We start from the raw sequence: 15,182 nt of genomic DNA, 5'->3' as shown, positions 1-15,182 counted from the left end.
ATATATATATATATATACACACACACACACACACATATACGTGTGTGTGTGTGTGTGTGTGTGAGTGTGAGTGTCAATTTCCCCAGGAACATACAACCGATAAGAAGCCAAATACTTATTCAGTCTGAAATAAGCACGGTCTGAAGGAAGGGGTGAGTGAACGAATGTCAGGTTGATAAGTTTGGAGAGGGAGAGGCCACACGGTACCCAGAGTCCCTCAGAGGAAAAGGCTCACTTTAGAACTTGTAAGACAGGAGGAGGACTAAGTGACACCAGCTAGTTTCAGGCTTAAAGTTCACGGGTGGCTAGTGACCTCGGACCCAAAAGATCACAAACCTGACAGCCACGAAATCGGACATGACAGGAAAGGAGGGAACTAATGACCTCTGACCAAAACCCTTAAAGCCTTAAAGTCTGCCTTCAGTGCGGGGCAATCTGCACCGTCATATACAGGGCGGCTTAAAGAGCTCCCTCTGTGCTTAACATAATGCTCTTGGGTTGACGTCTTCAGACTCTTCCTATCTGAAGAAGGGACTCTCACATTCTGCACAGGGTGCAGCATTCATTCATTCACTTCTCCCTGAAAGCACCCTCCCGCCCCCCGTTAAGTTATAGTCTGGGTTCGGCTCCACGGCAAATCTCCTTCAGGTCAGCAGGAGGGAGACAGATGCTGAGGAAGCAAACACCGACATCCTGGAGGAGCGTCACCCGTACGCACCAGTCAAACTTGCCCACTTGGTCTTCGTAGACCGCGGCCGCAGGGACGAGCAGCACAGCAGCCCAGAGCCAGAAGCCGGACGCCACCGCGGCCGCCATGATTGAAGAACAAGCACCGCCCGCCGCCAGCCCGGCATGCACCGGGCCTCAAGCCCCTCCCTCCGCAGAGCCATAGAGAGGAACCGGTTCGCGAGGGCCTTGGTGGAGTGCTCGGGACTCGGAAGCCGCCGGGATTGGAAGGATCGGACCGGAGGGACCCGGGACCTGGGCAGAGAAGTGGCCTTCAGGACACTCGGCGGAGCGCAGGCGGGGAAGAGAGGGCTCGCCACAATTCAGGCACACGCGAGGGGCAGCCCGGAGCGCCGTCCCACAAGCCCCCGCGGCCCCCGGGTCCTGACGGGCCGCCCGGTCTTCCGCCGCACGTGCCTTTGCCGCGATGCCCAAATCCAAGCGAGATAAGAAAGGTAGGTTCGGGGGACCTGCGTCAAGGGGGCGAGGGGGACGCGGGGGGCTCTCTGAGAAGCTCTGCCGGCCGGGATGGCGAGAGAGCTGGGAAGTGGTCCGGGCCGACAGCAGCTCCCGAGACAGTCTAAGAGCCCAGGCTCGCCTCGAACTCGCCAACGAGGATAGTCTTAGACGGCTGATCCTGCTGCCTCTACCTCCCGATTGCTGGAATTACAGGCAGCATCTCTAAACCTGGTTTATGCTGAGGTAGGGATGGGACACAGTACGCTCTTGTTCGGCAAGCAGTACCAGCCGAGCACTGAGCTACATCCCCGTGCGAGCGTCCTTGTGTGTTTGAGAAAGGATCTTGCGATGGAGCTCAGATTTGCAGTGTAAACCAGGAGGATCTCATTCTCTCGAGAAAGTGGAGGTTTTACAGTTTCGACTACTGCATGTTTTGTTTGTCTATTTATTGCTGGGCCTTGAACTCTCCAACTGTCTGCCTTGGCCCCATATAACTAGGGTTCCAGTCTGAGCCACTACATCCAGCTAGCGAGCTGGCGCTTTTGTTCAACAAGACAGTTGAACAAAAAGGGTCTGGCTTCATCAGACTCAACCAGTTGGGGGTGTGTGTTTGTCTGTCTGTCTCCTATATCCCTGTCACGTCAGTATAATGTGTCAGGTAGTCAAAGTGGTGTATGGAGAAGGTGGGAGTGATACTGTTTTGCATAATGTTGTCAGGAAAACTCTCAGCGGTTAGAGAAGGTTGTTTGGAATAGAGGGAACACAAAATGAAGGGTCTGTGGTGTGGTTAACATATTGTGGGACAGCCAGTGTGACCATAGTGAACAAAGTGGGCTTGAGAGGAAAAGATCCAGCCTTTGGTGTGGCTTTGCTTTGAAAGGATCCCTTGATAACCCGGAGAATATGAGGGCAGCAAGGCCAGTAACCACCTGCAGTGTGCTAAGTCGCACCAAAATCCTAGCTGTGAAGAGTCCGGGGAATGACTGGCTCGGTGTGACTGTGTGCCTTGTAAAGAGGGACTGTGAGTGGCAGGCAGGGTAGATGAATGGGCCACATCAGCTCCTGGAGACACCCAGGGCATTCATTATAGCTGATGTTTTAGCGGGTTCTTATAAAGTTGTTAGGGTCTGGAAGGAGCCCTGGTCAGATGTCAGCAAATGCCGGGACCTCTTGGGAGTAGGGCAGATAGAGCCTGGGTCACTTTTCAGTAGAGGTTGTGTGCCCCACCTACCCCCTCCCCAGCGTTACTATAGTCTGGGGTCCAGATTAAAAAAATGAAGTGTAGGTGTACAACAGAATAGGAAAGATAAGGTCCCAAAATCCCTCCACTTAGGAAACAGAAGCAAGGAACTGTATCTTGAGTTCAAGGCCAGCCTAAACAGCCTTGTAGCAAAATAATAGTTTTTACAAAAGGAAGAATTGGTCTCTGTCATTCCATAGTCCCGCCTGGGCCAGCTGGTTGGGAATCCCACTGACAGCACTCTATCAGCAGGAATGAGCCCTGGTACCATACTGAAATAAATGCAGCAGTCAGCCCAAGGAACTAAGGGCACTTTGTTTATGGCAAGGGATGTATTTAGGGATCTTTGGGTCCAAGGTTGCTAGGTAAGCCAACACTCTGTCAGCCTTGAATGCCAGGATGGCTGTCCATTGCTGCCTCTGTCACACTGGCTTAGGTTAGCCAAGCCTCCAAAGAGGGAAGCAGAATCATTCTCCAGAGCGTCCACACTCACACTCGCCACCATCTCTTTTTCTTGGTTTTAGTTTCCTTAACAAAAACTGCCAAGAAAGGCTTGGAACTGAAGCAGAACCTGATAGAAGAGGTAAGTGCTTGCTTGTTCGTGTGTGTGTGTGTGTGTGTGTGTGTGTGTGTGTGTGTGTGTGTGGTTAGTAGAGTTGGGATAGGACTATTAGCAGTGTCAGATATCCCACACCTCCCCACAGCATCCCTAGGACCTAGGACCAGGTGATGCTATTGCTGTTTTGTGCCCAGAGGTAACTAAAGCTTATTAGTGAGTTGGTAATGCTGCCCAGTGTTAGAAGGCTCGAGGTCACCAGGTGGTGACGGTGGCCAGCTATCTCCAGCTGACCTGGTTCTGGGTCAGGTAAGTGCAGTCTCCCCATGCACAAATTTCCTATTCTTTGGAAATGTAGCTTTATTTACCACAGAGAAGCTTCATCTAGAAGCCTGGCCAGGGCAGTGAGGGTGGCATGTCTCTCCTTGTTGATAAGGTGAGGCTCCTTGTATTTTGATTTAGCAGGGGCCTTCCCAGGATGGGTAGGTGTTTCTAGATCAACTAAGTGAACAAAGGAAAACAGGGTGATTGTTCCACATTGTTCATGGAAGGACCATAGAGTGTGGGTCGCTCGCTCCTCACCTTCTGTAGTAGGTGACCCTGGTGTCAGTCACACCAGTGGAAGATTAAAGGCCTATAGCCACTTCTCTTGTGCGAGGCCAGAGTTGCCCAACCTGTGCTGTCCCTCAACTCCAGAGTCTCATGAATTGTCCCACAGCTTCGGAAATGTGTGGACACCTACAAGTACCTCTTCATCTTCTCTGTGGCCAACATGAGGAACAACAAGCTGAAGGACATCCGGAATGCCTGGAAGCACAGCCGGTGAGCACGCAGTGGGAAGAGGCAAGAGCTGCTCTCGTCAGAGCCCAGGAGCAGGCTGACCCTTCAAGGCTACAGCTCGCCTGCTGAAGAGCACGGTCTCTGTCAGAGTTGGGCTTTCCCTGAGCTGGGGATGGGATTTGTTGGTCACTGGGAGTAGTTCAAGGAAGTGACCCCTGGTCTGGCACACTCTAATAAAGTGTCATCGTGTACATCTGACCCCAAAGCAGGCTCCAGGAGCTGATGGGTTACAGTACTTGTATAGGTGGCTCTGGGGTCACTGTATGCTGCACCAGCTCCAGTAAGGACTGTTGACCATGCTTCTGCTCACAGCCAGACATGGATAGGTGATTTTTGAGGCTGGAAGTGAGTTGTCTCAAACTATTGGCAAGATCCGATCCTGTGGATAAGAAAATCTAAACAGGAATCCTGGGGACACATGGGTGGGTTGCATGGAGAACAGGGGCTCTGGCCACACCTCCTGTCGCCTGGTTCTGGGCTCCCTGATCTCCTGGGCATTGACTCACACCCTCTTCTTTGTGGTAGGATGTTCTTTGGCAAAAACAAGGTGATGATGGTGGCCTTGGGTCGAAGCCCATCTGACGAATACAAAGACAACCTACATCAGGTAGGTCACTGGCCCTCGCTACTCGAAGTTGGAGCTCAGCTGCCGCCTCTCCTGCTCTTTTCAACTATGTGACTGACCTATGGTTCAGGAGAGCCAAGCTTAGCCTAACTCTTTTTTAATCTCCAGACCCATGGGGCTATGATCCTTATAGCCTGCCCTACTTAGCAGGAGTTCTACCAACTAGAAACATTTTTAGATGATACCAGGTGTCTCCTGTAGGTGCCCTGTTCACTACAGTGGCGTTCACTTCTGTTTTTCAGGTCAGCAAGAAGTTGAGAGGTGAAGTTGGGCTCCTTTTTACCAACCGCAAGAAGGAGGAGGTGAATGAGTGAGTATCTCTGAGGGAGGGAGAGGCTGGGCGTCACGGAAAGCTGAAAGGATGCAAGCCTCTTACTGGGACTGCGTCTGTAACTGGGGTTCTATTATTCTCTCTGGCGTGGTTCCCTCCCCCCACCCCGCCTGCCAGTCCGCAGCCATTATGGCTAGGGACAGGAAGCCCACACACCACTCAAAGGAGGCTGGACTAAAGCTGCATGGCGTTTCCAGGAACTTTACCCTTACCCTCCCCTGACTTAGGTGGTTCACAAAGTATACAGAAATGGATTTTGCTCGAGCGGGGAATAAAGCGACTCTGACTGTGAGCCTGGACCCAGGGCCCCTGAAGCAGTTCCCTCACTCCATGGAGCCACAGCTGAGGCAGCTGGGGCTGCCCACTGCCCTCAAGAAAGGTAGGAGGCTGGAGAGGTAGCTTAGGATTAAGAGTGTTGGCTGCTCTTCCAGAGGACATCGGTTTGATGCCAGAGACACACATCAGACCCCTCAGGCACCAGGTATTCATGTGATGCCAAAGGCGTACATGCAGGCAAAACACCTGTACAGAAGAGCAGCTCAGGGGTTCCTGTCCCAGACTCCCCTAGACCAACTGCTTCTCCAGTTTGCCTTGTGAAGGCAGAGCTGAGCACTCGCCTCCTGTAGGGAGGAGGCAGCAGCTGTCCCTCTGGGTGCTGAGCTGCAGGGAAGACGATTTGTGGCCATGTGCTTCCTAGGGCTGGGGGTGACATGGTGCTGCCCTCCCACAGGTGTGGTGACCCTGCTGTCTGACTATGAAGTATGCAGAGAGGGTGACGTGCTGACCCCAGAGCAGGCCCGTATCCTGGTGAGTCTGGACCTGCAACCTGGGAGAGGGACTGCTGCCATTCAGCTGCCAGACACGGCCCTGTGCTGACCACAGCTGCTGCTCCTCACTCCCCCTCCTCCACCTCTTACAGAAGCTGTTTGGGTATGAGATGGCTGAATTCAAAGTGACCATCAAATACATGTGGGACGCCCAGTCGGGACGATTCCAGCAGATGGACGATGACCTGCCGGAGAGCGCGCCTGAGTCTGAGGGAGAGTCTGAGGAAGAGGAGGATGACAGCTGACTCTGAGAGCCAGGACTACGGCCTTCCCGCGAGCTCTTCATCTCTGCTGGACCCCCAGGACTGCTGTCACCACTCTGGAGGGAACAGCTATTTATGTGCTATGGACAAAGACAAGGGAGGGCGCTAGGGAATGACTCTGTTTCTATAAAGAATAAAATTGTGTCCGCGGCGTGTTCCCGGGAGACAGCAGGAGACTCTTTAGTAAGAAGGCCTACAGCTTTGCTCCAACCTAGTTGGAGCTAGGGCTGGGTAGGCCAGCACTGCAGATAGCGGAGAGCACTCCTAGAGTTGGGTTCCTTGCTGACCCTCTGCTTGTAGTGGGTTTGCTGAGGAAAGTTAATTCCCTGACAGCTTCATCAGTGAGTTCATAAACATGCACACAGAGACACGCAAGCCAGGGCTGAGACTGACATGTCGGGAACTCGGGCTTGCCACTAAGGCAGAGAAGCCACTCCTGGGATTGGGAGCAAGCAGTTTTTTAGTCAGGCTACCACACCTGCCTGGTGTGGAGCTGTGTGCCACAGAAGGCTACAACTATACAAGTCAGTGGTACATAGCGTTTGCCTTTATCATAAACCACGCTTAAGGCCAGCAGGTTCCCTCCCTAGCAGCACACAGAAACAGATGAAAGCTGTTGGGCCTATGGGTCAGAAGATCCTCAGAGTTCCTGACCTCTACCCTAGAAGAGGGATGTAGGGGTAAAGAGCAAGACGGAATAAGATGGGCCTTAGGTCTTTATGATTATGCCCCCAAAACCCAGGACAAGTCAATATGATCATGCCTGGAATCCCAGTACCTCCTCCTGAGTAGGATTGAAAGTTTGAGGCCAAGCCAGACACGATAACACACCCCTTCAGTTCCACCGCCGGGGAGCCTGAGGCAGGCTGATCTCTCAAGTGGAGGCCACTGGTGGCTACATAGAGCCCATCTCAAGAAAAAAAGTTTGGTTCCAATCAGTTATGGGCTGAAAAAAAAAAAACAGGCTTGGTAGTATACACTGGAAATTGCAAGCTAGAGACAAGGAGACCTGATACATAGGGTGTTCAAGGCCAGCCTAGAGTATATGGTATCTTGTCTTGAAAAAGCCAGGTGGTGGTTCACACCCTTAATGCCAGCAGCACTTGGGAGGTAGAATTCAGGACAGCCAGGGCTACACAGACAGATTGTCTCAAAAAAGCCAAAGGTAAGTGAGGTGGCTCAGCAGATAGAAACAACTTGCTGCCAGCCGGGCGTGGTGGCGCAGGCCTTTGATCCCAGCACTCTTGAGTTCAAGGCCAGCCTGGTCTACAAAGTGAGTTCCAGGACAGCCAGGGCTATACAGAGAAACCCTGTCTCGAAAAAAAAAACTCGCTGCCAACCCAATTCAAATGTTGCTTGGTACTCACTGCCCTCCTTGGGGTCTGTTTTTTTACTCAGGCCAAGACCTATCTCCTGCCTTTTGAGCCTGGAGAAGAGCCTAGGTTGGCCAGGGGGCCTTTCAGCTTCTTGTTGCCTGTGCTCTGCATGGAGGATGGTTGTGGAAATTGCATAGCCTTCAACCTGTGTAATCTGATGTTTTAGGCAAATGAGACTAGTTGGGGCAGAGAACACCTAGCTGCTGTCCACTGCTGTTGGGAGGAAAGCACGCATTTGGTACCAGGTAGAACCCAGCAGTTTTTCTGAGGGAAGCACTGGACCTCTGCCAAGCCCAGAGATCAGACTATAATGCCTCTCTCTAAAGACCAGGCACACTCCTGCCCACCTCCACTGCGCCCTCAGAAGGAAAAAGGCAAGCCTCAGGCATTCAAGAGAACTAAGGCCACCAGGTCTGCTACAACCATGACAGTTAACAGTTTTATTCCACGGGAGGTATTTGGGCTCGACCAGCTCTCACATATGAAGGCAACTGGGAGTACAGGAAGTCAGCAGGGAAGGGAAAAGAGTGACTTGTATGAAGAACCGAATCAGATCCAGCCAAGGCAGGGCAGGCAGTAAGCTGCACCTCCCCAAGTCAGATGCATCTTAGCGGAAGTAGTTGGGGCACTCATGGGCAACCAGGTTCCAGGCTTGGTCAAAGGCTTCCACGACAGCTGCCTCCAGGGGCCCTTCCTCAGCCAAGGCCAAGTTCTGCTCCAGCTGCTCCAGACTGGACATACCCAGGATGACTGCGTCCCCATGGGTGCCCTGCAAGAGAGAGCCCGCTTTCAACACACTCCTGCCTGTCCCTTGCTAAGATCTGGGACCTGCTTTTACATAAGCCCATGTTGCTGCTAGGAGAAATAACTACTGCCTCCAAACAGCAAGGTCGGACAGGCTTCTCTACCCTACAGGACAGTTTGGGAATCATTTTTCTCCAGGCCTGGCATTTACCACATACTAGAAGAGCACTATTACCCCAAGACTGCTGGAGAAAGGAGTTAGGGAGAGGAAGCTGGGACAGCAGGGAGAGATTCCCCCTTCCCCCCAACATAGAATTGAGTTCTCTTTCCTGGAAGGGCTGTAATAAATACTTTTTTAAAATGTAATTTTCAGAGTCAAATCTATGCCTATTTCCTACCACATGCACTTGTGGGACTTAAGTAAACCAGACTCAGCCAATGTCTCCACATGAAAATTGAGATCATTTGAGCTGGAGGGATGGCTCAGCCACCAGGAACAGTTTCTGCTCTTGGAGAGGAACTGGATTCGCTTTCCAGGGCGCACTTGGTAACCCCTTACAACCACCTTTAACTGCAGTTCCAGGAGACTTGCTACCCTCTCCTGGCCTCTGCAAGCACTGCATACACACAGAACCCATCAGGCAAAACACTCATACAAATTAAAAATGAGATTTTTTTTTTTTTAAGAGAAAAAATAAATCAAGATGACTTGGCTTCTCATAGCCATTGACATCTATTCAGGTAAGCTAGTGCTAACATGGTTCACCATCCTGGGAGCCAGAGAAGACTTAGTCTCCGCAGTTGGCCTCTGTCACTTCTACACCTCCACCCCCTCCCATCAGAGGCTGAGCAGCCAGGACCAGTTGGGCTACCTTGAGCTGGGAATGATGGTACATCCACCGCAGGGCAGCTGAGGTCATACTGGGGGCAGTGGTGCCATAGGTACACTTCAGAGCCTTCTCCACCAAGGCGATGCCATTGAAGTGTTCCTTCTTCCAGTAGCTGAAGGAGTGGGAAGGATGATACTGGGCTCAGGATCTTGAGGGCCACTAGAGGGCGACCCAACTCCTGTATCCTTGAGGTAGCCTATGTCCTCAGAACGATACACCCAAAGTATCAGAACATAGAGGTCTCCAGGCTTCTGGCCAGGCCAGGGAGGAACACAGGACAAGAATCCTGGCATTTTACACACACTGATCAAACATTAACCATACAGCTCCAGGGACTGGAGAGATGGCTTAGCAGTTAAGAGCCCTAACTGCTGAGCCGTAGCTGCTCTTCCAGAGGTCCTGTATTCAATTCCCAGCAACCACATGGTGGCTCACAACCACCTGTAATGGGATCCGATGCCCCCTTAGGTGTCCACAGAACTGTACTTGTGAGCTCTGGGTCACACAAAAGCCTGGATCGAGTCCTGGGCATCAGTCCAACTTCTGTGGCCTTGGCTGAGCCTCCTCCCTTCCCTACACTCACTGACCCGCTTACTGGGGGAGAGAGCACTCCCTGCCAGACTGTCTCTGTGACTTCATCAAAGAACTAATCCTGCTGTGTATAGACTAAAGAGGGTGACCACAGTGAAGGCCACCAGGCCTTGATTCCCCAGACAGTGTGTGAACTTGAGGACAACTGTTCAAGGCCACGGTGAGGTGGCTGCTGGGCATTATATGCAAGGCCCCGTGCACACTCAACAAGTGTTCTAGCAGTAAACAACACAGTCCCAACAGATAGGGCTTGAGTCAAGAGGGGTACACAAGGAAAGCTAACATAAACTGCTTGCTGCTTACACCTTTGGCCTTTTCAACAACACCAGCACTGGACCCTCATGCAGGAGCTGGCATCCTGGGCCTTCCCTTCCCAGACAGAGATCACAAAAAAGCAAATGTATAAGCTTATGCTCAGAAAGGAGCCGTGGGGACACGGCAACTGAGGTGGCAGAGGGGAAGGAAGTGTGAGAATTTCACAGTGTCTGGCCACGAGGACACACACATCTAACCCAGCCTCTCAGGAAGCTGAAGCATGAGGATTACAAATTGCAGGCTAGTCTGAGCCAAACTCTGCCTCAAATAACAAACAAACAAAAAAGTCATTAAGAGCCGGGCGGTGGTGGCGCACGCCTTTAATCCAGGCGCTTGGGAGGCAGTGACAGGCGGATTTCTGAGTTCGAGGCCAACATGGTCCACAGAGTAAGTTCCAGGACAGCCAGGGCTACACAGAGAAACCCTGTCTCAAAAAAAAAAAAAAAAAAAAAAAAAAAAAAAAAAAAGTCACTAAGGGGAAAAAAAAAAAGACAAAAGCTGATGAGTTTTCAAATTAAAAAAATTTTTTCCAGTACTGGGAATTGAACCCAAGGCTTTGAGTATTCCATCCCCAAGCTATAGGCAGGACTCACACTTGTAATCTCTCTGCCTCAGCTTCCCCCATCACATCAAAATTTTAGATACTTAAAATTTGGAGCAGAGTTGCCTGGAGAGATGGCTCGGTGGTTAAGAGCACTGACTGCTCTTCCAAAGGTCCTGAGCTCAATTCCCAGCAACCACATGGTAACCCAAACCATCTATAATGGGATGCGATACCCTTTTCAAGTATGTCTCATGACAGCTACAATGAACTCATGTATTTAAAATAAATAAATCTGTTTTTTTTTTTTAAATTTGGAGCAGAGTATGATGACAGACACTGGTCATCCTAGCTCTTTGGCCAGGCAATAGTGGTACACTTTAATCCTAGCATCTCTGAGTTCGAGACCAGCCTTGTTTACAGGGTGAGTTCCAGGACAGCCAGGGCTACACAGAGAAATCCTGTCTCAACAAACCAAAAAAAAAATGTATCAGAAACAAAAAAAGCCTAGCTCACAGGGCAGTGGTGGCGCATGTCTTTAATCTCTGGAAGGCAGAGGCAGGCGGATTTCTGAGTTCAAGGCCAGCCTGGTCTACAGAGTGAGTTCCAGGACAGCCAGGGCTACACAGAGAAACCTTGTCTCCAAAAAGCCTAGCTCTGCAGATGTGGGGGCAGGAGAATCAGGAGTTTAGGTCATCTACAGCTACAAAGCAAATTTGAGGACAATTCAGGGTACAAGAGATCCTGACTCAAACTGAAGAGGAAGAAGAGAAGGAAGAGAAGGAAGAGAAGGAAGAGGAGGAAGAGGAGACAGAGGAGGAGGAGGAGGTAGAGGGAGGAGGTTGGCCCCAACAGCTGTCCAACTATGACTGCCTGAGACAATGATGGATGACAGGTTCACTACCAAGACACAGGATGTCACAGGACACAGACTCATAGATTCAACATCAAGCTCCAGGCTCCTCCAGGTCTATCTTGGGTTGCCCTCTCACTGTTGCCAGTGGACGAACTCTTCCCAAGAAAGACACATAGAGTAGCAAAAGTACAGACATCACAGGATGAATACAACAGCCCAAGAATGTCCCTCAAATGCCCAGGACAGCTAACATCCAGAGTCTTAGATCTGAATACCACAGGAGGGCAGGTCCCCAGAAAAGCAACCTCAAGGATCCTACGGCAAACTAAGGAGACCTATAGCACTTCTTCCTCTTCTTCCTCAGACACAGACCCCACTGTAGCTCACCGGTCCATGTAGATCTGAGAAAACTGACACCCAAAGAAGCGGCTCTCAGGATTCTTCACATCCTTATCCTGGTATTTATATCTGCCAGTCAGCAGGCCACCTGTGGGAAGGAAGCCGGTAGACCCTGGCCCAGTCTCCTCCCAGAAGCAGCCAGGTCATTCCTGGCTAGGAGCTGGAGAGCAGAAGGGAGCCTGGAAACAAAGGGGACTCAGGCACCCCCTTCTCAAAGCTCCCTGACTCCCAGGGTCTGGATTGGGCATTTGCCAGGACAGCAATCTGTAGCATCAGGTCGGGCATGCCCACCCACCCACAGGGCCTGTCCCCAAGGCAGCCCATACCAGCCAAAGGGTTGTAGGCGTAGAACCTCAGTCCGAAGTGTCTGAGGCAGGGGAGGAGCTCAGTTTCCACCTGCCGGGTGGTGGCGTTGTACATTCCCTATAGGATGTCAGATGGAAAAGGGGGACATGTCAAGAAGAGACCCCAAATGTACCACTGTAAAGTCCCTCAGTTTAGTCCTTCACAATCCTGGACCCTGACAATCAGGGCATACACCTAGTGGTGGTGGGTTTGTGGTTGATAACCACCTAGTTTGTGGTTATGCCCAAAGATCCAGGATCAGTGGAGCCTTGGACCCCAAGTCTGAGTGGCCCCAGCACACCAGATCCCTCTCACCTGGTACACAGTTGGCAGGATCCAGCCATTTTTCTTGCAGAGGGTACAGATCTCAGCCACTTCCCAGGAGGCATAGTTGGACAGACCAAGCTCCACAAACTTGCCCTATGGGGAGAGATTCCATCACAAAGCAGCCCAGGGAGAGATCCAGCCCAGCCCAGCCCAGCCCAGCCCAGGGAGAGGCTCCATCACAGCCCAGCCTAGGAGACCAGGAACGGGAGATTGTGTGTGGAGCCTGGAGTGAGGTCTATCCCAGCTCTGTGTGTTCCCAGAGCTCGCTCTCTTGGCAGGGTCATGATGAAAGGGTCAGAGAGCGTCAGGGCCATCCCTCACCTCCTGATACAGCTGTTGGCAGGCCTTCAGTGTCTCCTCTATAGGAGTGTTGTGGTCAGGCATGTGTAAGTAGAAAAGGTCCACCCGGGAACACTGCAGCCGCTTCAGTGACGTCTCCAGCTGGAACCGAACATCATCAGGCTTCAGTGTCTTTCCAAATACTGGAGCAGCCTTGGTGGCGATTTTTACTTTCCCGGGAGAAAAATTCAAGTTCAAGTCACTTTATCAATCAGAGTATCTATTGTAACAGTGAAGGAACAGTGCTGAGCAGGGCATGGTAGTACACGCCTCTGATCTCTCTCTCACTCACACACACACACACACACACACAGAGAGAGAGAGAGAGAGAGAGAGAGAGAGAGAGAGAGAGAAGGAGAAAGGGGGGAAGATGGGGGGAGAGGTAAATATACAAACAAAGACAGAGAAATAATTGGGTTCAGATCCCAGCTGTGCCATTAGGAGCTGTGGCTTTGATTAAACCAACCGCTCCTCAGGTCTGCCAACTGTAAGTAACAATGAGAGTGACAAACAGCTTAAGGAGACGTCCTGAGGGTTGATCAGACTTAACTGACAGTGGACATTAGGAATGGCCAGCATCTTTCCTGTGACAATGGCTATTGGGCCTATAAATCTCGCTTTAAAATCCATGAGCAGAAGGTCCTGGGTGGGGCCACACCTGCCACCCCAGGTACCAGAGCACTGGGTCTGGGGCAGAGGACACAGGAGAGAAGAAAAGGCCACAAGCAAAGAGGGCCCTGAGGGTACCCCACGTGGAGTCTTGACTTTAGACTGGGGGTTGTAGTCCAGGACTCTGTGGTCACCGTAAGATGTTTTGAAAGACGACCCTGAGTGCACAGTGGACAACAGGCAGGGGAGGAAGGTGCAAAGGAACTGGGGACAGAGACAGGAAAGCTTATGTCTGTGAGGAGGAAAGTCAAGGCCAACTACAGACTCCATTTGTGAAAACAGACCAGGGTTGGGCCAACTGCGTGAGAAGCCTGGTGGATGGTTGGGTGCTGGATGGATGAATGGATGGATGGATGGATGGATGGATGGGTAAAAGGAACTTTCCATATCTGAAAAGTCAGTTTAGCAGCCCAAAGCAGTCAGCAGAGCCCCTGAGACCTGACAAATCACATACTTGGAACTTTTCCATTCTGATGCTTGACCTGCCCTTCCTGATGGGACATCAGGGTTAGATCTAAGCTTTGGCTCTCATCCAACCTGCCCTGAACCCAAGCAGGGGAAGGAGGGAGGGTCAAAAAAAGACAACTCAAACAGCCAGCACTCTGGAGGCTGAGATAGGAGCCACATGCAAACCCTAGGCTCTACTGGGCTGCAGAGAGAACCTTTCACAAAACACAAAACAACCCATCACTTTCCCTGGGGAACAGCCAGGAGATCTGGAAACAGCAGGCCAGGAACACAGATGTGGCCCACAGCAGGGTGCGTGGGGGAGGGCAGTGCCTGAGGGGAAAGAGTTCTATAATGAAAGCACTTGCCCAGGGAACTGTTCCACCAGTGAGAAACTGAGACAGAGGACCAACTGAGTCAAGAACTCAAGACACCACTCCTGGGCAACTGTAGCTCCTATAGCCGCCACCCTGATCAAGCAGGAAGCGCTCTTAACCAATAGGCTCACGATCTACAGGATCGGGGCCATTAGCAAAGAAGGAAGCAGGTTTCAGTCTGAACTGGTGCTGAACAGTGACACAAAGACAGGAGTCCCGCAGATCAGGGGCACCTGCTGGGCAGCAGCCGGGAGCCCAGAGATAGGCTAGCCACAAGTTCCAGGCTGGACCAGGGTTAGGCACATCGTGTGAAGAGGATCGTGGAAAGAGACTGGCAACGTATGAAAAGCTAGACATGCCTGGAGAATTTGCGCATGCCTGAAGAGTTGCAGTTCTCAGAGTTCTTGAGTGGACAGGGGGAGATCAGAACTCTGGGAGCACAGACAAGCTGTGCTAGGGCAAGGGATGACAGGTGTGACTGTTACCTTTGCAGCCGCTGCGGCCCAGCCCGAGCCCCAGGCCGCCTAGGATGGTCTCGGACTGACCGTCTGTATACAAGAAGGCGGTGTCTATCTCGGTGTGGCCGCGCTGCAGGAAGGCCTGCACCGACGCGGCGCTGGAGGTCGCATCCATGCGGCGCCCAATCTCCATGGCACCCAGCACAGTGGCAGGCCGGGCCTGCGACATGATGACCGCGGTCGAGGTGGCAGGAGGTGGAGGATAAGAGAGGACGTTGGGTCCGGCAGTCTGCAGCCTCGAGGGTGGAGAGGCTCCCACGGCTTTACTAGTAGGTTGTGGCCACGCCCAGGGGACGGGCGAGCGGGGGTGGGGCAGGATTGTGCTGGCTGGTGCAGGGGACTTCTGTAGAGTTAAGGACCCGCTCCACCTGAGCAGCCCTGGTACTAGGTGGTAGGTGTCCTTGAGTCAAGTTGCTGAAGGCTAGCTCCTGAGCCATCCTGGAGCTCTGTCCCCTCCTATATGAAGTTTAGGGGTGGGTGACCTCATGCCTTTAATTCCAATACTCCGGAGACTGAGGGAGGAAGACTGCTACAAGTTTTTGTTGTTGTTGGTTTTTGTTTTCTTTTGTTTTTTGGTTTTT

The 15,182-nt window shown here is 51.9% G+C and overlaps 3 protein-coding genes across 4 annotated transcripts in view; 1 reads left to right on the top strand and 2 right to left on the bottom strand.

The window, feature by feature from the left end:
- The window catches only part of Emc1 (ER membrane protein complex subunit 1), a 25,183-nt gene extending 24,354 nt beyond the window's left edge, over positions 1-829 (bottom strand). Inside the window, exon 1 of one of the 2 annotated variants that reach the window (XM_021199876.2) lies at positions 719-829. In XM_021199876.2, the coding sequence (XP_021055535.1) occupies positions 719-816 (98 nt within the window). In that variant the 5' untranslated portion in view covers positions 817-829. The remainder of the gene's footprint in view (positions 1-718) is intronic. The other variant, XM_021199877.2, reaches the window with a different exon arrangement.
- A 30-nt stretch (positions 830-859) lies between these two features.
- Mrto4 (MRT4 homolog, ribosome maturation factor) lies at positions 860-6,043 on the top strand. Its single transcript, XM_021200677.1, has 8 exons — positions 860-1,181; positions 2,950-3,008; positions 3,700-3,803; positions 4,347-4,428; positions 4,689-4,756; positions 5,005-5,156; positions 5,508-5,584; positions 5,697-6,043. The coding sequence occupies exons 1-8, from the start codon at positions 1,154-1,156 to the stop codon at positions 5,847-5,849; spliced, it is 723 nt and encodes a 240-aa protein (XP_021056336.1). The 5' UTR covers positions 860-1,153; the 3' UTR covers positions 5,850-6,043.
- Positions 6,044-7,669: 1,626 nt separating this feature from the next.
- LOC110323562 (aflatoxin B1 aldehyde reductase member 3) lies at positions 7,670-14,846 on the bottom strand. The gene is made up of 7 exons (XM_021200845.2): positions 14,569-14,846; positions 12,573-12,760; positions 12,240-12,344; positions 11,906-12,002; positions 11,568-11,667; positions 8,860-8,989; positions 7,670-8,012 (listed from the first exon to the last, which is right to left on the bottom strand). The coding sequence occupies exons 1-7, from the start codon at positions 14,768-14,770 to the stop codon at positions 7,851-7,853; spliced, it is 984 nt and encodes a 327-aa protein (XP_021056504.1). The 5' UTR covers positions 14,771-14,846; the 3' UTR covers positions 7,670-7,850.
- Between the last annotated feature and the right edge of the window lie 336 nt (positions 14,847-15,182).

Source organism: Mus pahari, chromosome 6 (assembly GCF_900095145.1).
Source record: "Mus pahari chromosome 6, PAHARI_EIJ_v1.1, whole genome shotgun sequence".
Classification (NCBI taxonomy): Eukaryota; Metazoa; Chordata; class Mammalia; order Rodentia; family Muridae; genus Mus; species Mus pahari.
The sequence above is the reverse complement of the archived record's forward strand: the minus strand, read 5'-3'. Positions and strand labels throughout refer to the sequence as shown.

Excerpts from the sequence above, each read along its gene's own strand:
- LOC110323562 (XM_021200845.2), bottom strand. The coding sequence starts at position 14,770 with ATGTCGCAGGCCCGGCCTGCCACTGTGCTGGGTGCCATGGAGATTGGG. Across the intron at positions 12,345-12,572 it reads GCCAACAGCTGTATCAGGAG|GGCAAGTTTGTGGAGCTTGG; the intron begins GTGAGGGATGGC and ends CTCTCCCCATAG. Across the intron at positions 12,003-12,239 it reads TCCTGCCAACTGTGTACCAG|GGAATGTACAACGCCACCAC; the intron begins GTGAGAGGGATC and ends GACATCCTATAG.
- Mrto4 (XM_021200677.1), top strand. The coding sequence starts at position 1,154 with ATGCCCAAATCCAAGCGAGATAAGAAAG. Across the intron at positions 1,182-2,949 it reads ATCCAAGCGAGATAAGAAAG|TTTCCTTAACAAAAACTGCC; the intron begins GTAGGTTCGGGG and ends TCTTGGTTTTAG. Across the intron at positions 4,429-4,688 it reads ACAAAGACAACCTACATCAG|GTCAGCAAGAAGTTGAGAGG; the intron begins GTAGGTCACTGG and ends TCTGTTTTTCAG.